This window comes from Nannobrachium achirus (assembly GCF_963921795.1).
Source record: "Nannobrachium achirus genome assembly, chromosome: 17".
Lineage (NCBI taxonomy): Eukaryota > Metazoa > Chordata > Actinopteri > Myctophiformes > Myctophidae > Nannobrachium > Nannobrachium achirus.
Window position 1 is genome coordinate 49,762,324 of NC_137824.1, and position 20,072 is coordinate 49,782,395.

The following is a 20,072-nucleotide window of genomic DNA, read 5'->3' on the forward strand; positions in this document are numbered from 1 at the left end:
TACATATCATTTTGGGCGTGAAAAAGTTCGAGCACCACTGACATAGAAACATAGGTTTTTCAAATGCTGTGAGCTTGTATATCTGCTATTTTTCAATAGTTAAAGCACAAAATAATGCGTAATAATGCTTCCCAGTCTAAATGGGTTAAACCCCCTCCCCTATGAAGAACTTTCATGGGGGGTCCGCACTCCGCAGTGAATCCTTGTACCCAGGGCCCAGAAGTTGGTGCGGCAGCCCTGGCTGAGTTTACCAGATGATGTAAATCACATATCCACATTATGCCACTGGGTGGCGGTATAACAGTATTTGTTTTAATTCTAGCCTTGATTCAAGACTAGGCCATGGTTGGTATTAGCCTAGTAAACGACCAACTTCCGTTCTCCAGGAGGATTCCAGAAGATTGGTCTAGCATGATACACAGCAGAAACGATTAGTGGGCGGGCGGAGGGGGCGGGCGCAGGAGCGCTGATAGACAACCCCTTCAGCCAATCACCGTAATAAACAAGACACGTCATCTCACCGCGCCGCTCTGTGTACTGTGCTCTGAGCCTAGTAGCCTAGTAGCAATAGTGCGACTCGTTACATGCAGCAGCAACACATCAACAACTGAAGACAAGCTACCGTTACCGTATCCATCCATTTGCCGTTATGGCGGAATCTTCCGTTAGCGATTGTTGCCGTCTCTGCAAAGAGAATTGTAGGAAAGGCGGTCGTTTAGCGCACACGAAGAAGATCTACGAGCGTGAGGGAGCTGACAACAAAAGCATTTTTCTGCGTCTGGCGTCATTTGGTCTACAGTTGAATCCACAGGACGACAAATCCATTCGCATTTGCATGAAGTGCTCCAGACAGGTTAAAGTGATTGAGGAGTCGTTCCAGACATTCAACAAATGGAAACTTTCCGAAGAAAGTGGTACCGAGTCTGCCGCGGGAAGCCAACCCTCAACTACTCCACCAAACATTACACCACCCAAGTCACAGAAACGGCTTAGATCGCTTTCTAAAACACCACGAAAACCCAAAAAACCAAGGACCCATCCCCCAACAACACCGAATCGCCCAACAACACCGAATCGCAAGTTGACGCCACTCAAAGCCCCTGGGACAGTCACTAGACAAAGTGTACTTGAGGTAAGAAGTTTACACCATGTACTAAAGCATTGTTGGTTCTCCAAACCTTTTCATGTCAAGGACCCCAACATTGACACCTATTAGCCCGCGGACCCCCATTTGAAAAGATATTCTATGTCCCCCATATTTAGAACCTTTGTTATGGTTCTATCAGTGTTTCTCAGCCATTTGTTATCTAAAAGACCCCTTGCTTGACACGCATGGACCCCCATTTAATGGCATTTCCAATTTTGAGACCCCGATTTATATTGTAAAATCTTCCACAATATAACTGAGTCAAAATCATAGGCAATTCTGTGACTAAATCAAAATCACATGTCTATAACAGCACTGATATTCTGTAAGTCAAGCAAGTTAAAAAATAATAAGAGAGAACGTTTTCATTTATCAGGGGTCTTCAACGTTTTCAGGCCAAGGATCCCCTTTGCTGAGAGAGAGAGATGTAGCAGGGACCCCCACTATATATATATATATATATATATATATATATATATATATATATATATATATATATATATATATATATTGTATACAATTGTTTGCAGATAAAAAATGTTCATAGATTTCTTAGACAGAGTAGACTTGTTTGACAGTGTATGTTGGATTAATGTGTATTTTTAGTCATTAACCACATGCACATCTGTCCTGTTTGAGTCTCTAAAACACATTCTGAAGAATGTGACTTCTCCTCCCACTCTCTGTGTGTGTGTGTGTGTGTGTGTGTGTGTGTGTGTGTGTGTGTGTGTGTGTGTGTGTGTGTGTGTGTGTGTGTGTGTGTCCATTGCTGAAAGTGTCTCATCCCCTACACATGCACACAGTGTTGTGGGAGGAGAAATTCACATTCTTCCGAATTATCTGTGTGTGTGTGTGTGTGTGTGTGTGTGTGTGTGTGTGTGTGTGTGTGTGTGTGTGTGAGTGAGTGAGTGATGAAAATCTTGAACTCAAATCTTTGCTTCTGGGGGTCCCTGGAACTAAATATTTTGAGATGGGGGTCCGTGGCCAAATACATATAATTTTGGTAGTCCCTGACATGACAAAGTTTGAGAACTACTGATAGCAACATAGGCAACGTTTTTTTCAGAAAACTGTTAGGATTTAGAAGACATTTGTAGAATGTGCCTATCATCTGCTCTCCTTTTCCCTCAATACCCAACCTCTTTGCCAGAAATAGAAGATCTACAAGCTCACAATGCCTCCTCGCAGCGCGAGGCGTGGTGAGCTTGTAGATCTGCTATTTTTGTCTAATGTTTCATTCAGAATAGGAATGCTAGGGTTCATGTAAAAAGAATCCTATCACACATAGATTTGGTGGCCTCCCAGTAGTAACTCTGAGGACCCCTGTTGAAGACCCCTGAACGGGAAAACAGTTGCATTTTGCAACTGTTTTCCTGTTTAAATGTACAATTGATAACGTTTTACTTGGCCATTCCATATTCTCTTTGGTCTACACTGCTCTGCATAATTGGAAATGTTAGGCTCAAAGCCCTATTAGCATTACTTATTTTATTGATAACTGAAGCTGTAGCCTATATAAACCTATAATTATTGTTCAGTCAACAATATTGCAAATAGTAATGCACTCTCTGTTTAATCTTTCAGGTAAAGATTCACTACCCTTCAGATCAAACAAACACATTGAAATGCCCCCCATCCACAGCAGGCATTGTGGAGAATATAGCAAAGGAGAAATGGTCAACTGCTGCTAATCTCATCCTTAAACATGACATACTGCTGAAGACAATCCAAAGCTCTATGTACACCCTCCTGGATGATGAATGCCAGAGACTTTGCCAGAGGAAAGATTTCATGCTCTTTCATTGTACTCCCAAGGACTTGAAAGCCTTCTCATTTGCCAAGCTGAGGTCAGATCTCCAGCGTCTGGCTCCATTTCTGTTCAGTCTGTTGTCCACCGTCACTAAAACATCACCACTTCACACCTGTGCTGCTGCAGCTATACTATTGAGAGGAAGAAATGAAAAACTCACATCTGCATTTGCATATTACATTAACGCTGTTCTCCAGTATGGTGGTGCAAAAAAGGCTGTTTTCCAAAGACTATGCAAGTTGGGGATTTCAACCAGCCATGACACAGCAGTCAGGAAGCAACATGCACTGGCAAACACATGTGGTGATGCACTTCAGCAGCTCAAAGCTGCAAACGAATTGATCCTCAACCAGCAAGACTCAGATGGGGACATCTGGAGATGTTTGGAAATGCTTGAGTTATCTGGTAAGAGGGAAGGTTTTGGTTTAACATACAAGGTTAAAATGATTTTTTATTTAAATTTATTTAAATGTAATCGTTTTGAATGGTTTACCAATACATTATTTGAATCTTATTCCTATAGAGGGAGCAACACCGAGCACTTCAGTAGCAAAAGAGGCAACTGTCACAGGAGGCATGGAGGAGGGACCAACTACTGCAAGCACTTCGGTGGAAATGCTTGAGTTATCTGGTAAGAGGGACAGTTTTTGTTTAACATGCATGGTGAAAATGGAGTTGATATTTTCTTAGTATTTTTTAATTCTCAGAGCCTTAGATGTAATAGTTTTGAATGGTTTACCAATACATTATTTGAATCTTATTCCGATAGAGGGAGCAACACAGAGCACTTCAGCATCAAAAGCGTCAAGTGTCACAGAGGACATCCCAGACATGGAGGTGGGACCAGCTACTGCAAGCACTTCACAACAGCAGACCATCAAAAAACTGGATTTCAGTTTATTGATGTCTGATGAAGATGACAATGTCTTGCCATCATCAAAACCTGCATCACCACCAGCAAACCTGGACACAACCATCCAGCCACCACCCAGCTATTCAATAATCTTTGACAATCTGGACTTCACCGTGACCACACACTATCAGTCAATAGATCAAACCAACAAATCCATACACTGGACTCACCACATGGCTGTGGAAGACAGAGTACCTACCCACCACCTCAGCAACGAGAGACCACCACAGTCTGTCGCACTCGAAGAGTATGAAATTCTGAATTCTCTGCCTGACCATGACACTCAATACACCATGCGAAGGGAGTTTGTTGCCCTCGGAGCCAGAATACTCACCCAACATCTGGACGCCCTCAAGCCCTTAAGTGATGTTGTGATCAGTCACATTCCACACGAGTATTCTGAGAACATGACAAAGGCCTCCACCCATGTAAGTGCTGTGAAACAATGTAATTGCCCTTAACTGTCTCTTTGTATGGCTATAGACCTAAACCTGTTTTATATTTTGATTATGATCAATATATTGTCTCTTCATAGCATCCCCTTGGTCTCTTATTTAAAAATGAGAACCAGACTAGTGACCTGACAGACATTCTTCATCATATCCATAGAAAGTAAGTACTTTAAAATATGAATTGTGTGAGTGTTTAAGAGGGAAAGAGAGACCGATGATGTTACTGGATGGTGTGATAACAGCCTTGTATATTTTGTAGCTATGTTCCAGAGGGCAAGGATGGCGTGTCAACGATCCTGGTTGGAGGTGACAGGCTAACTGAGAGTGCCAGTCGCAACATACAGAAAACCTACGCAAATGGACCATCACCTGAAAAAAGACTTGAAGGAATGGTTTTCAAGTTTGAAGACTGGCACGCTATCAGAAACCTTTTTGAAGTAAGACAATTTTAATTGGTCTAATACTAAAATAAAAGTTTGGGCTGTCCCTGAATATCATTTTGCTACACAGAAGTGTGGTGCACAAAAATAAGATGTTGATGCAATTTGAACCACCATGTTTGATTAACATTTAAAAATGCATTAAAGAATATAACCTAAGCATTCTAATGATTTGGAAATAACTAACTAATGGCATAGAATCTTTAAAGTTGTTTCTGCTATGGTGTAAAGTAATATAAAATGTCATTCAGATATATCACAAGATCTTCTTTGATGATGCATCTGCCAAAGACCAAGGTACCTTGGTCTCCAACATGAACAGGCTCAGGTTTGTAAAAGCATTGCACTCAAAATGTAACCAGTCATATTCAAAAATACCATTAATGTAATCTCTGTCTTCACCTGTTTTTTAACTGTATGTTCTGTCTGTTTGTTCTGCAGTGCACACCGGCCCCCATGAATTTTGCATGTGCATGTGTGTTTGCGCGCACGCGTGTGGGTGTGTGTGTGTTGTGTGTTTGCGCGCACGCGTGTGGGTGTGTGTGTGTGAGTGAGTGTGAAAGAGAGATTGTGAGATGTGAGAGATACGCTTGTTGCCTTTCTCCAGTGAACGCCAGGCCAACATGAATTAAGGCTCGGTATGAAAAGTTTCAACTGGTTAGTTTATTCTTTTTCATTGTATTACTGTGTGTGTGTGTGTGTGTGTGTGTGTGTGTGTGTGTGTGTGTGTGTGTGTGTGTGTGTGTGTGTGTGTGTGTGTGTGTGTGTGTGTGTGTGTGTGTGTGTGTGTGTGTGTGTTTGTGGGTCGTCCTTTCTCCAGTGAACGCCAGGCCAACATGAATTAAGGCTCGGTATGAAAAGTTTCAACTGGTTAGTTTATTCTTTTTCATTTTATTACTGTGTGTGTGTGTGTGTGTCTGTAGTCCTTTCTCCAGTGAACGCCAGGCCAACATGAATTAAGGCTCGGTATGAAAAGTTTCAACTGGTTCGTTTATTCTTTTTCATTTTATTACTGTTTGTGTGTGTGTCTGTAAGGGAGAGAGGCACAGTAAAGTGCTAGTCTCGTAGACCATCAACTGCCTGAAAATGCAGTGGTTTGCAAGGCTAGCATAGTGCAATGTTAATCATAACAAACTGTTAATATTTCTTAGGTGCAGTAATGCAAAGAAGGGCCCCCGTACTGCATTTAATGCATACAAACAGTTCATAGAGCTTGACACGACGGCACTTTTCCTGGCGGCAGCAATGACCCGTTTTAAGCTGAAGGATGTTACTGGTATAGTATTTTGTCAGTTCATATTTTAATTCAAAATGTGTATTTACAGGTAATAATTATTTACTAGTCTGGCTTTAGCCAGATTGATAACATGGATTCACTCACACGTTCCTCCACGGTATCTGTCTGGACTTCGACCCATAGGGAGAGAGTATGAGAAACTGTTTCAACCGAACACCGCTGTCACTTTCCCATACTCACTCCCTATGGGCGAAGTCCAGACTGATACCGTGGAGGAACGTGTGAGTAAATCCATGTTATCATTCTGGCTAAAGCCAGGAAAATTATTTCCATAAAGACAGTGTTTTTTCCTTTTACCATTACCGTTAACAGAAGTCCCAGAGGGATTCATTCCGGACCACATAAGGAACTCAGAGGATGCAGAGGAGCAGAGGACCTGGTTGCACGATACAGTAGCTCTAGTTGTGGACAGCTTCAACATGAGTGACCAGTTTGCCGTTCCCACTGAGCTTTTTGCCGAAAAACCACCACCTAAGGTATTTAAACGTTTGCATGATTGTATTTTATTTGTACGCCTTTGTAGATGAGGCTGTGCTGTGTAGACTGAATGTATGTATGCATGCATGTATATCTCGTAAACCGCCCTTCTGAATTCTCATTTATTCTCAAGAGATCTTTTGGAATCCTCCTCGATAACGTAAGTTAGTGCTTTACTAGGCTAATGTATGTATGTAAACTGTCCTGAAAAATATGCTAACCATACTTTTTAAGATATTATTGCAACCTTCCTTACTTTTAAATCACACAACTAAAGGAAAATGCACCGTTTGACAATACCATGTTTGTCCCACCACCTGTCTTAGTAGTCACAGTACACTATAGTCCAATGTCTCTCTTTTAATTCTCACACTGTTGTCTCCACAGAAACAGCTTAGGTGCCGCTTTGAAGGATGCTCAAAGACCTACAAATACAGCAAGGCCCGTGACACACATGAGCGCAAATCCCACGACCTCCAGCTACAACCAGATCTACCCATCTCCTCACCCACCTCCAACAGGGACCACAAAAAAGAGCATTCGGAGGCAAGATTAAGCTTTGGGTTTTTATTGCTAAGCCTCCGAGATGCAGTGAAGGAAGGAGATGGTGAGAGACTACTGAGGCTGTATAGGGTGGCCCTTCCTATTTATAAGGCATATGGGCACACCAACTATGCCTACAGTGTCTTCCTGCAATCAGTCCAAGTGAATGCCACTCTTCCACCCAAGTTGGCCCACAGCCTCAAATGGAACCGGTTCTGGAACACCAGGGGGGGAAAAGGAAATAACCTGAGCCTAGACTTGCATCTGGAACATTTGAATAATTTCCTCAAGTCATTTTTGAAGGGCCTTGGTTCAAACATGAAAGAGCGATCTGCTGACAGAATTAGTAGGTCCATCGGTGTCCTCAAGCCCTTGCTGGATGCCACAGACAAGGAGCTGAGAGTGGCAAGGCAAAGTGGCAAGCATCGCACACCTGACCAGACCAAGGAAATCCTAACACTTGCAGAGGTGGCAATGGAAGGAGAGCTCTTCGCAAGTCATCCCGGCAGAGAATTCAAGGCCTTCCCTGGTTTTGACCAGAACATCTATTCCAAATTAGATTGGGCCAAATTTGTTGAGTGGATGCTTCTTAAACTGATCGAATTTAGAAAGAATCCAGTTTGAAACCAGTTATTTTGTCTCCCATTTCACATGTTGTCCCTGTCTGGCCAAAACCTCTTAACTCTATTTTCGAGGTTTAGATTTTTTGGCATAAATAAGGGCTATTGACCGCACTTTACAGCTGAGTGTTGGGTTAAATAATTTTGAAACAAAATGGAAAATGGCAAAAAGTGCTTGGGACAAAACCTCAACTCCACACTTTCTGCCTAACCAACTAACTGTTTTCATAAATATGTGCTATTGAACACCCTTTATGTCTGTGTGTTGGTTAAAATAATATTGAAACAAAATGGAAAGTGTAAAGAAGTAAAAAAGTGCTTGGGACAAAACCTCCTTACTCCACACTTTATGCCAAACCAGCTCAATCCTTTTTTTTTTCTTCTTCATAAATATGTGCTATTGAACACCTTTGTCTGTGTGTTGTTTCAAATAATATTGAACCAATGCAAATTAGTAAAAAGCCCTTCGGTCAAAACCACCTAACTCCACTGGAGTTCATTTTCAAATTGTTCAAAAATAGCAGATGTAAAAGCTTGCAGTGCAGCACAAAGTGACACACTGTGAGTTTTTATATCTGCTATTTTTGATTGGCCTATGTAAAATGGTGAAAGACCGATGCTTTCCTAGTTTTAATGGCTTAACTGCTTGTACGGGGCCATTTACTGTAGATATGCACAGCTCAGAAAGTGCCATTTGTCCATAATCATTTATTTTATTTGTACACATGTAAATGTTATTTTTAAGATTATAATTACTTGTTTATTTCTCAAATAAAAATTATTTCAACCACAACTTGTAATTCTTTTTCATAAAGCGCTATTGAGTTGATACAGCAACTTCATAGTTGAGTTGAGTATGTGTACTTTAGATTGTAAACTCAATGGCTAGAGCACTAACTTTACAAAAGAATTGTTCACCAGGCTTTGGATCTGATGGCTTCTCAGTTTCTCTCAAATGGGGGAACGTGTACATCTAGGGGTAGAAAGAGGTACTTCAGAGAAAATGTAATCATTTCTTACATTATTGAAGCCCAAAAAGTTTGAGAACCATCTGATGGGTGCTCATTAGTTAGGAAAGTAATATTACAGGAGGTCTTGCTTGACGTCAATCACCCCAGATTTATTGCAAACCATGAAATAATATGGGAACTCCATCTTCAAATTCTTACATTAAGATTGAGCCATATAAATAGACAAAGCATATTGATCTGCTGTAGGTCGTGTTCTGTCTATTGCTCAAAGATGCCAATATAAACTTTATTTGAAGATTAATACCTATCTGCACCAAAATCTGTGGTGGTTTGCAGTCTTTTTCATATCAGTTCCCATTATTAGGCATTTAGCCTCTCGGACCCCAAACTTATTTTGTCCAAAATGACACGCTGTTGTACCATAGTAGAGATGGAGACGTTGAACAAAACCATTTTCTACATTCTAATTGTGAAGACTTCTTGAAAATGTAATGCTGCTGTTTAACAATAATTCTGTTTTTGAGAGTGTGAAATAAAACCAACAGGAAATGTAAGGATCCTCTTTTTTTTGCTGGGGACCATCTGAACTCCTAGCACTATTAACATAGTTATTGGCAGTCTCAATTGAAAAAACAAAATTGAGTATCAAACAGTGAGATTTTTATTCATTTGCATTAAGAAATGTACAAAATTGCGACTCAAAGGCAAATGAGCATATTCGATGCTCAGGCAAAATTCAATTGTCATCATCTGAGCTGGAATTTGAATCCTCGTCGGATTCACAGTATGCATCGTTATCTTTCTTATCAAAATAACCACGGTAATACAAATCTGGTTCACAAAAGCTATCCTGGGGAGAGGCAGGCAGCGTATCTTCAATGTCATGAAATACATCATTGATCACTTGCAATATGTGCCTTGCATGTTTGTGGCTTAAGACAGGAAGATGTTTAACAATGTAGTCTAGGTCGAAAATGTGCGCACAATTTTCCAAAACAGCAACAATCAACTGATTGCTAAATCCTGTACAAAGTGCCTGGCTAGTGAAGAGATATGGCTTGTTGGCAACCAAATCATTCTTGTACTTTTCTAACAAGTCCTTGATTAAGGTTCTCTGATTGCGTGTGACCTCCCTCGACTTCAAAGGCACAAACTGCTTTTTCGGCAACTCATAACTGGGAAGAGGTTCGACACAAACACCTGATGCATCACATGAACAAGACTTATGACAATATGTACAGCAGAAATGCCCTGGCTCAATACTTTGGGTATTCTCTTCAAAAGGACTATACAGTGCTTTTCTGAAGCAGCCGTCTTTGCTGGTCTTCATTACCTCTTTTACCCCCTTATCCACATGCATTGACTGTTTTGTGTTGATTACAACTGCGTGTGATTGCAGTCCATTTCTCCCAGCCCTGCCAGCCTGTTGGACTATCGATTCTGTGTCGTTTGGTGGACCAAACATCACCACATGAGAGATGTTGGGAAAGTTGAGGCCCATACCCAGGGCAGATGTGGCAACCACCACTCTGCAATTACCCTGTCCATTCAGTGAACGAATCACATAGTCCTTCAGTTCTGGATATGTGTATGCATGGAAAATGCTAATCAGTTGAGTCTCCGTCTTCTGCTCTGGGTCTCTGTCTAACCAGGCATCATCCTCTAGTTCCGCTTTTAGGTAGCAGTACACATCACCTACTGACTTAAATGCACGGCAGTAGATGATGATCGGCGCCATCGCTGTTGCCTTGGCTCGAACCTCATCCACTATCCAGTCCAGACAGTGTAGTTTTTGTAGTTTTGGTTGAGAGACCAGTCCTAGTCTGATGTTACTTCTGTTAGGGCTCACGGTCAGCCGTTTTGCTTTCTCCATGTGCAGAATTTTGATGACTCTGTTTCTGGACGCCATGTCTGCGGATGCTGTCAGAGCCAACACTGGTGTATCTGAACAAGACAAAAGAATAGAACACATGCCATGTTTATTTTATTGATCATAACTGTTGTCACAAAACAGCTATTTATTGCAGAACAGTACAATGGCAAACTACAACAGTGGTTCTCAACCTGTGGGTCCCCCCAGATGATTAACTTAATGTCCAACACTGTTTTTTCTCTCAACAGACCAAACCAACATAAAGTGTAAGTGTAAAGACTAGAGGGTTTATGCACATTTATAATTGACAATTTATTAAGTACTTTTTAATACCTCTAAAATGAGAAATTAAACATTGGCCAAATGTAATAGAGAGACATTGTGAAAATAGGTTAATTTCACAATAGCTGTGTTATACTAACTGTAATTCCTCTATTCTTAGTGCTTGTCAGGGTGGGGGGGTCCCCAGAGGTTGCGGGCTGAAAAGGTTGAGAGCCTCTAAACTACAAGACAGAAAAAAACAATTAAATAAAATTGCTAACAATAGATTAACCTGGTAAAACCATAACATGACCGTCTGGTTTAACACGCTACTAGATGAGAGACCGAACAAAACAAATAGAACAAACGAACATGACCAAGACAATGTAATTACATTTAAGCCACTACAGGGCCAATCTTACTCACTTTGTTTTGCAATGGATCGGAGTTCTCCAAGCTTTGCAAAGCTCTCTCTGAAGGCAGGCTTTCCGTCTTTACCTTGTCCCCTGAAATTAATATAGAAATAGCAGACAGTGTTTTATTTAGCATGTACACACAATGAAGCTGGTTAATCTTCCACATGTTTTCACAGATAACTGGGCCTAAATTATTTGTAGACTAGAGTGGGTTAGTGGGTTTATATATATATATATATATATATATATATATATATATATATATATACACACACACACACACACACACACACACACACACACACAAATACAGAGGGAGTTACCAGAGTGACCAGGCTAGTCTACTACAACCAATGACACACAAAACAATTATAACTTGTTACACAGTATAGAAAATGTTTAGATTTACCATCTGTAGGTGCAGTGGACTTCGTCTACGACTATTCCCTTGAGGTTTTCGCGATAGACGGGATCGGCCAACATATTTCGCCACTTTTTATTCAACAACCAGTTCTCTGGACTGCCGAAAACAAGCTGGTAGCGTCCCTGTTCAATGTCCGCATCGCTGTGATCATCATCACCAAGCCGCACAGCCGTGATTCCGAGTTGTTCTGCTTCTTTTATCTGGTCCTTCATGAGTTCGGTGAGTGGCGAAACGACAATGAAAATTGGGTTGATGGCCGGGGATAATTTCTTTGTCACCAAAGGTGCAAGTTGATAGATCAAGCTTTTGCCAAATCCGGTTGGAAGAACAGCAAAAACGTCTTCTCCACTGAGAAACTCCACAAGTGCATTCTCCTGCTCCTTTTTAAGTTCGTTTATTGTGTCTATTTCTGCAATAACGTCAGTAATAGCTTTTTTTATATTAACGTTAATGTTACCGACAGATCCGCTGCTGAGCGCCGCCATCTTGTTATGATCAAGGGAGAGAGTCGGTCGCTGTGTAGAAACGTCATCAAAGCCCTCATTGGCTTTGGTGCGCTGTCAATCACAGAGCCCCCGAGGGCCGACGCTGATTGGGCCGTCAGACTTCTGCGGACTTATAACCAGCCTACATTCCAATCATTCCAGACTCTCTTGCGAGAAACAAATGAAATGGTTTCTGGAAGAGGGGCGGGTACGAGGCTAGGTTGGTATGGTTGCCCCTCTGTTTGGCCTTGTGCCCCTCGAAGAAATGGCATGCCCTTTCTTTCTCCTCTCTTTCTTTCCAATATGTAGACACCAGCTAGGAGCTATAGTGTCTTTTGTTGAGATTCTGAATTCTTAACTCCACTGAGTCCCCATCTTTAAAACAATCCAGTGACTTTGATTGGTGCAGGACTGAGCATGCCATGGATGAGATTGTAAATATTATTTATTTATTTCACTGTAGATAGTCTTCTACATATTACATTTAAAACATCTATAACCCTTAGATTCAATTATTTTTTTTCAATGGACTAAAATCATGTTTTATTTGAATGCCCGGGCATTTGGCCTTTGTGCCCTCAAAAAATAGACAACACCAAAGGCCAAGCGGCCTTGCCCCTAAAATGACGAAATTCCAAGCCTGGTCATGACCGTCTTGATCCAGGGCTATTTATTTTAATCCATGCATATGTACAGCTATTTTATACATTTTCTTTTTCAAGAATGTTTTTATTCATGTAATTTTGTGTTATATGTTGTGTTCAGTTATTGTCTGGAACGAGCTTTGGTTAACAATGTGTTTGAGAAACCCATCATGAACACTGGATTTGCACTTTAAAATAATGGTGGTTATTAATGAAAATACACTTAACAGTTTAAACAAACTACTTTTATAGACATGGACACTGGATACATTTTAGTTAAATTAACACACTGCTGTACCCATTTACTGCTTGCATGCAACATTTTTAACATTTTCAATGAATTGAATACACAGGACCCCAATGGAAACAAGCCATAGTGTTTCCTTGGGTTTATCCTTTTAGCATCATTTTGTATGGAACTGTATAGGCCTACCTCTGTGCTTTTTGCAAACAGTTAATAAAGTATTCAATCAATTAATAGCTTAACTTCCTGTCTTTGAGTGTATATGGAATATGATTGGTAGTTAATTTGGTAGTCATCAATAAAGCTGGTATTGCTTAAGATGTCTAGTTTACATCAATTTTAGTACAGCAAGGGGTTGACATTGATAATGATCACTACAGGCATTCTATTCACTTACACCACTAGATGGCACTAGATCCCAGAAGTTGACAGGCTGCTGTGGTTACGGAGTTAAATGGAACTGATAACCGCACATCCATCCGAGCCGAGGTGCTGCTACTACACACTGCTGCCTGCCTGCTTGGAGATCAAAACTTCACCACTAAGAATGTAATCCCCGAGGACACACCTTTGGACAGTTCGTGTGGGCAAATAAAAGCTCATTCACCGCTTGTAAATAAGTGTTATTCCCAAGGGCTGGCCGAAGACCCAATTTTTCATGAAGGCGAGGCAGCCTAGGGTGGTGCCGCATTTTTTGGACATTTTTTGGCCAAAGTTGTGGGAAGTTCATGTGCAACTTTCACAATCCAGTCCAGTCTTCTCTCTGAGGCTGTGGGTCGACCGCTACAAACCGCTACAAGTAACTGTTAACGATGCTGTGACTTGTCTGTCTGACGGCAAGAAGGATAAAAGGAACTTATTATTATTTTTGTTGAGAGCTGTAGTTGTCTACAGCTAAAAGCTTTTTTTTTAACACAGTCTTGTACGTGTTACGCGCTATGGTTCACAAATATGGTAAGTACATCAGATTCCTCACGTGTTTGTTCATATGTCAACAACGTTATGTGGTGCAGCAGTAGCAAGCCATTACTGTGGCTTCAAGTTCATTCAACCCAAGGAACAGTTTATATCATTTAACACAACTCTGTTAATGGCCAGTAATTGACATGTTACTAACTAAAGTTTCAGGGTTTTATTTTTATTATGACTTCAGGCTCAAGAAACTCCCTCGGGAAAACAGGAAGTGTTTCACTTTCCACTGCACATTACAATATAGAGCATTATGATGTTACTCAATCTTTGATTCTCATATTATGAAAGTAGTTGAGGAGGTACGTTTACTGCAGACAGTGGTGTAAAGTTACCAAAGTAGGCTACATTTACTCAAGTACTGTACTTAGGTTAAATTTTGAGGTACTTTTACTTTACTGGAGTATTTCCAGGCAATTTTCAATAGGCCTACTTTTACTTCTACTCTACTACATCTTTGAGGAAAATATTGTACTTGTACTTCACTACTACTACTACAATTATTTGAAAACTATTTACTAGTTAGCCTACTTTGCAGATATAATTTATTAGATTAGATAACACAGATTAACCACTTCAGCCCTGTTTTATACATAAGCTATTACTTTTACTCAAGTAACATTTTGAACACAGGACATTTACTTGTAACAGAATATTTTTATATTGTGGTATTGCTGCTTAAGTACTTTTTCCACCACTGATTCACCGCAATGTCATGTCTTCATGTTCTGAATAATAATTACAACTCAAACCCACACATTTTTTACAGTCTACTCTCAAACCACAGACACCTAATAGATAGATGTCCCCATCAACGATGTTGCAAACTTTCGTGCACTGCCTGCCTGTGCTCCATTAAACCGCTAAATACCAGAGCTAAATATAACAGTCAGTCATTCATATTTGAGAGGCACGTTATCCGCATTGCATGGAATCAATAGAAACCATTCATGTATTACTGTTTCCACCTCAGCTAATGTAAACAACTGCCACATCCTCGCAGTTGCATCACCTCTGACCCTGGCACCCTGCCCTGTTGGCCATGTATCTTGTCTGTCAACACCAGCAGATTGTTGTATGAAGATTGTGAAGTTCTATACTGACATGTCGTTGTGTTGTGGCAGACACAGAGCGGGCAGTGGGACTACTCAGGCAGTACCAGGCTAACCTCACCACTCCAGAGGAGGAGGCCCTGAAGACCAGTGTGGGGAAAGTCTCTGCCATTTTTGGCAGCCAGCTGTTTCAAGCCCTCCTTGGTAAGAGAAACACTGTAAACCACTGTTTTTCAAACAATCGGTCGGGGGAACCTTTTTTGTGGGTCACGGACCAATTCTTATGGGTCACGACTTGAGTAAAAATGCCATTTTATTTTCCTACATTTATAAGAAGTACACTTCTAGGAGTTTCACTACTTAAGAAGTAGTGAAAATAGACGATCTACAAGCTCTCAACGAGGCGCGAAGCGGCACGTTGTGAGCTTGTAGATCTGCTGTTTTCACTAGTTTGGGTCCCGACTATAAACGTCCAATCTCTCTTTTGGGTCTTGAGCTAAAGAGTTTGGGAACCACAGCTGTAAACAGATCTGTGCGGACCTGGCCAAGGATGTTGTCTTGTGCACTACACCACACCACAGCACAGCCTAGCTTTCCCAACATCAATGTTTTCTATTCAGTCCCAGTGCAGTCGTTTCCCTTCACTGCCATAGTCTTTTGTGGGAACTACTAAAGACTGTCTTTACGTCAGTATCTGTCTTATATCAATCTTCTGCTTCTATGCACTGTATGCCAGCAGTTAATGTTTCCTGGTGCTTTCTCCACAGGATGTGGAGAGTCAGGTTCTATTAATTTGTGTGGGAAGTTAACTCAGCCTAAATGTTTCCCTGTTAAGCCCCGTGAAAGACTCCTTTCAGCTGACCTCACAAAAGCTTTGCTGTATATACCTCCCCTAACATACATGGATTCATTGTGATGAAATCCCATGCAAGTTGGACAAAGCTCCAGTCCATCTGTTCTTGAAGAGGTGGGAAAAAACTCAAACATCACACATTAGGGAGAGTATATCGTCTTGACCTTGACTCAGAGACACCTCATCCTATGCAAACATTGTTACTCAGAGGAAGCTGAAACCGTTTTATTGGCTCATCATTGCCAGAAAATGAAAGTGATGTGCTGGGCTTGGCACTGACTAAGTGGATATTATTACCAGTATACAATTGCTCTTGCGGAAAGCCGGGTAGCATGACACTGTCATAGCTTTTACGACTTCAAGTCACCTGGTATTCCTTTACTGAATCTGAACACCTGCTAAGGCATGCGACTGTACCTTCAAAGCATGGTTCGGACTCGGCAAAGGAACTTGTGGACCTTAACCTCAGTGCTTTTTAAGTTAAATAAAGCACATTGTTGCCTCTTATCCAATGGTTGAATTGTCCTTCTAATTATGATGGTATAATAATGACATCTGCTGCTGCTACTAGTGTTGACCTGCTACTGTTTCTCTGATGTGGGGATGGGTTTCCATGGCTGGGGATGAGAGCAGGGAGCTATAACAGTTATCACCTCCCAATCCAGGATACTGAAACAGGCTTCATACATGTTGTTGGTGCCTGTTGTAATGACTAAAGGTGTAGTTAGAGTAAAACGTGGGCTCGGCTAGCCACAACAAAAACAGTACAGAAATATGTGTAACAGTTTTACATCTCAGGTAGCAATATCTTTTGGCATCATCGGAGGACTTGGATACTCATGTCATAATTTGACATATAAAAGGATCCCTGGCTAATACGACAAATATGCCTTAATACATTATAATTGTCCTCTATAACTACAATGTAAAATTAAAAACATTTAATTAAATATTTTATTTCATCTAGAAATAACTAATCTTTCACTCAATAGGGGAAATGCCATCGCAAGTTTGATGATGTCATAAAACCACGTGTGGTGTTTTTACATTGTAGTTATAGAGGACAATTATAATGTATTAAGGCATATTTGTCTATTAGCCAGGGATCCTTTTAAGGTCATTATATCATCAGTTAAAGTGGAGGATGGCGTCATAGTGGAAAAAAAAGTCCCAAAGCAGTAGAGAAAAGATCTGGATTCCAAATCCAGCTTCCTGACATTCCACAGGAGGAATGTTAACTCATGGCTGGGCTGGGTGGTTCATGGGGAAGATATACTGTACAGCTTGTGGCTGCTCTCCCGTCCCAAGCCTCGTCCGCCACTCCGTTGGCCTTTCCTGGACCATCTGCACAGTCAGAGTTCAAGGTCGAGGCCAGAGAGAGAGAGACGGGGAGAAGCCTGCTTCTTCAGTGTGTCTCTCTCAGGTACCAGAGTTGACAGGAGTCAAATGAGGCAACATGTGGTTTTCATCAGGCATGGCAGGCGGGAAGGACAAAGCGGGTGCACAGAGCCAACAGGAATACAGTGCTATGCAAACATCTCTCATCCTGTTATCCTACTGTTGTTTGCCTTCACATGCAAGCTTTGGGGTCATGTGGACTGGTCATATATGTAGCAGCGTTGCCACGGTTGCTCTCCTAGTGTTGGACAGTAGAAGAGCAACTTGTCCCCGTAAAAATGAAGTAAGCTTCTCTCTTTCTGTTGGTGACAGGATCTTTGTGTTTTGGCAGAAGCTATTTTATGTGTTATATAAATAGTATATACTGTATGTATAATAATTATGGTGAGAATGTGTGATATTTTAACTTCAGGAGAGCCATTAGACGCATCCTGAGCCAAACACATGTGAAAGAGATGGCAGTGACTTTGAAGCAGCACTATGGGAAGTGTGGGAAGTGTTTCATGTTGTGTGGGAAGTTGGCGAGCTGACGACTAGATTGTGTGTCTGCATGGTTGCACAGTCAGGAACAAAGGTTGCCTTAACTGTGCACTCATCCCTTTGTCCCCCCCAACATACAAACATGACGCGAGAGGCAACGGGTGGCGACAGGGACCTGGGTCGCACGCACGCACGCACGCACGCACGCACGCACGCACGCACACGCACGCACACACACACACACGCTTAGTTTTCATCGTTTGTGGGGACATTACATAGACTTCCATTCATTTCCTGTGGCCTTACCCTAACCTCTATCCCTAAACCTAACCCCTAACCCCTAACCCTAACCCAAACCCTAACCCTAAACCTAACCCTAACCCTTACCCTAACCCTAACCGTTGTGGGGACCTATACTATTTGGTCCCCACAATGTCTATTTCTCCAATTCTACTATACTTGTGGGGACATTTGGTCCTCACAAAGTAATATAAACCTGTCCACACACGCACGCACGCACGCACGCACGCACGCACGCACACACACACACACACACACACACATTCAAACAACCAATTAGGTTCTAGGCTAGCTTTCAATGGCAAGATTGGTGTAACAAAGTGGGGGTGAATTGTTTGCCCTGGTGAGGACCCTTTAATTGTGACCCAGTTTTTCCTGAATGTTTTATTTTAATGAGGGTTGCTTGTCATCATGTAAAGTACCAGAGGCACTTTCCTCTTTTTTTGGTGTGTGATTCACCCAGGCAGGCAATCAAGTGATGATTCCAATCCCCTTGATTAGGTAGGTACATGGCAAATAAAGGAGGGCACGCGCGCGCGCGCGCACACACACACACACACACACACACACACACACACACACACACACACACACACACACACACACACACACACACATACTGTGTACAAAGTATTTGTTGACCAGGGAGAAGTTCTAGGAAAGGACCCACAACTCTGACTCTGAAAATATGGGTTTCTGTTTTTCTGTTGCATGGCCTGGAATTTATGTGGTCTTTGAGGGCTGGAATAGTGCATAGTGTTCTTTTTTCTTTTTCCTTTTTTTCCTTTTCTTTTTTTAAGTTGGAGATGGGAAAAAATGTTTCCATACTGGTTTTGTATGACTGTGATTTCTGTCAAAAACTCTGCACCTCATGTGCTGAGTGAGCACTCTTTTCTATTGTGTTAGCTATTCTAAGAATAGATGGACCATGTAAATGAAGTGTTAGTTGTATGCAAGGTGCCACAGAAGAGCAAATCTTGCAAATGTGCCTCATGCTAGCCTAGAACTTCCCTTTTTTCTATTCTTTAACCGACTTAATACAGTACTTGAACTTAAACTGTTTTCTGTCATCTCAATAGATTGTTGTTGTTTTTCAAATACCATGCTTGAGGTTCCATTTCCATCACCAGCTAGACCTATGTCAAGAAAACCAAGAATGTATAATAAATATAGCAATAGTACACTGTTGTGTTTGAGCTTGTTGTTCTCTGCCAATAGGCTTACAGTGTACTTACTTACTGTAGTTATTTCTAACATTGTGAACAAACGTGCTAATCTCCTACTTACGTTTGCTAACTGCTCATCATGCTGATTCATGCTTTAGAATCTCATGAGGATACTTCTAGATTTCCATTGCGGCCAGTGTATTGTTCCATTACTATGTCTCAGAATTTAAGCGTGCTAAAGTAGTACACTAACAAGGTCAATTCACAGTGTGGCAGTGTAAGATACATCATAGGGTGATTCACGCTAAGCTATAAACTTAATTGTCCATAAAATAACAATGGACTTTATGTAACAAGTAATGACATAGCGCTACTCAGCAATAACTCAGCCAGGACCACAAATCCCCCTCACCCCACCCCCACAAAAATACTTGCTCTAGTTTTTCTAGTAGTCAGCTTAGTTAGACAAGCAATACAAATAACATTAATAGCAGTAGGTGTATCGTTTGTTTCAAAGCTCATATTTTGTGCAATTAGTTTGTTACTAGTATGCCTAGGGTTGGTCACACTGTAAGTGTGAGTGCCAATTTAATTCAGTGTGAAAAGTATCAATTGTTTACCCTCTCAGAGTTAACTGACACTGTCAGGATTATACAGTGTAGGGTGAACACAATGCCAGATTGTCCTGTGTCTGTCTGTAGGCCTGTCTGTAGGGCCTTTTAGTTGACGATTTTTTGTCGTACGAAAAATGTTGATGAATGGTTCAATTGTGTTTTTGGTTCTTGTGGGCTTTGTAATATTGAGCATCGTCTCTGTTGCGTGGAAACCTCATATGTC

The 20,072-nt window shown here is 41.2% G+C and overlaps 2 protein-coding genes across 9 annotated transcripts in view; both read left to right on the forward strand.

Annotated features, from left to right (window-relative positions):
• Positions 1-562: 562 nt before the first annotated feature.
• Positions 563-8,377, forward strand: LOC308301678 (uncharacterized protein). Of its 5 annotated transcripts, XM_080745751.1 has the most exons (12): positions 563-1,132; positions 2,732-3,362; positions 3,481-3,588; positions 3,727-4,298; positions 4,406-4,482; positions 4,582-4,759; positions 5,014-5,090; positions 5,204-5,419; positions 5,686-5,728; positions 5,914-6,038; positions 6,372-6,535; positions 6,924-8,377. In XM_080745751.1, the coding sequence occupies exons 1-8, from the start codon at positions 650-652 to the stop codon at positions 5,220-5,222; spliced, it is 2,145 nt and encodes a 714-aa protein (XP_080601877.1). In that variant the 5' UTR covers positions 563-649; the 3' UTR covers positions 5,223-5,419; positions 5,686-5,728; positions 5,914-6,038; positions 6,372-6,535; positions 6,924-8,377. The 5 variants fall into 5 exon arrangements, with proteins under 5 accessions (XP_080601877.1, XP_080601875.1, XP_080601876.1 ...); XM_080745749.1 differs by having other exon boundaries at positions 5,204-5,747; XM_080745750.1 differs by having other exon boundaries at positions 5,204-5,728.
• Positions 8,378-13,538: 5,161 nt separating this feature from the next.
• Positions 13,539-20,072, forward strand: part of dlg3 (discs, large homolog 3) — a 132,386-nt gene continuing 125,852 nt past the window's right edge. For 3 of the 4 annotated variants that reach the window (XM_080745518.1, XM_080745524.1, XM_080745520.1), the window contains exons 1-2: positions 13,539-13,971; positions 15,111-15,242. In XM_080745518.1, coding sequence (XP_080601644.1) covers positions 13,956-13,971; positions 15,111-15,242 — 148 coding nt within the window. In that variant the 5' untranslated portion in view covers positions 13,539-13,955. The remainder of the gene's footprint in view (positions 13,972-15,110; positions 15,243-20,072) is intronic. The other variant, XM_080745519.1, reaches the window with a different exon arrangement.

What these genes read in the sequence shown, in the direction of transcription:
- LOC308301678 (XM_080745747.1), top strand. Translation starts at nt 650, where the DNA reads ATGGCGGAATCTTCCGTTAGCGATTGTTGCCGTCTCTGCAAAGAGAAT. An exon ending in CTAGACAAAGTGTACTTGAG is followed by an intron (nt 1,133 to 2,731) that starts GTAAGAAGTTTA and finishes TTAATCTTTCAG; the next exon opens with GTAAAGATTCACTACCCTTC. An exon ending in CTTCATCATATCCATAGAAA is followed by an intron (nt 4,483 to 4,581) that starts GTAAGTACTTTA and finishes TATATTTTGTAG; the next exon opens with CTATGTTCCAGAGGGCAAGG.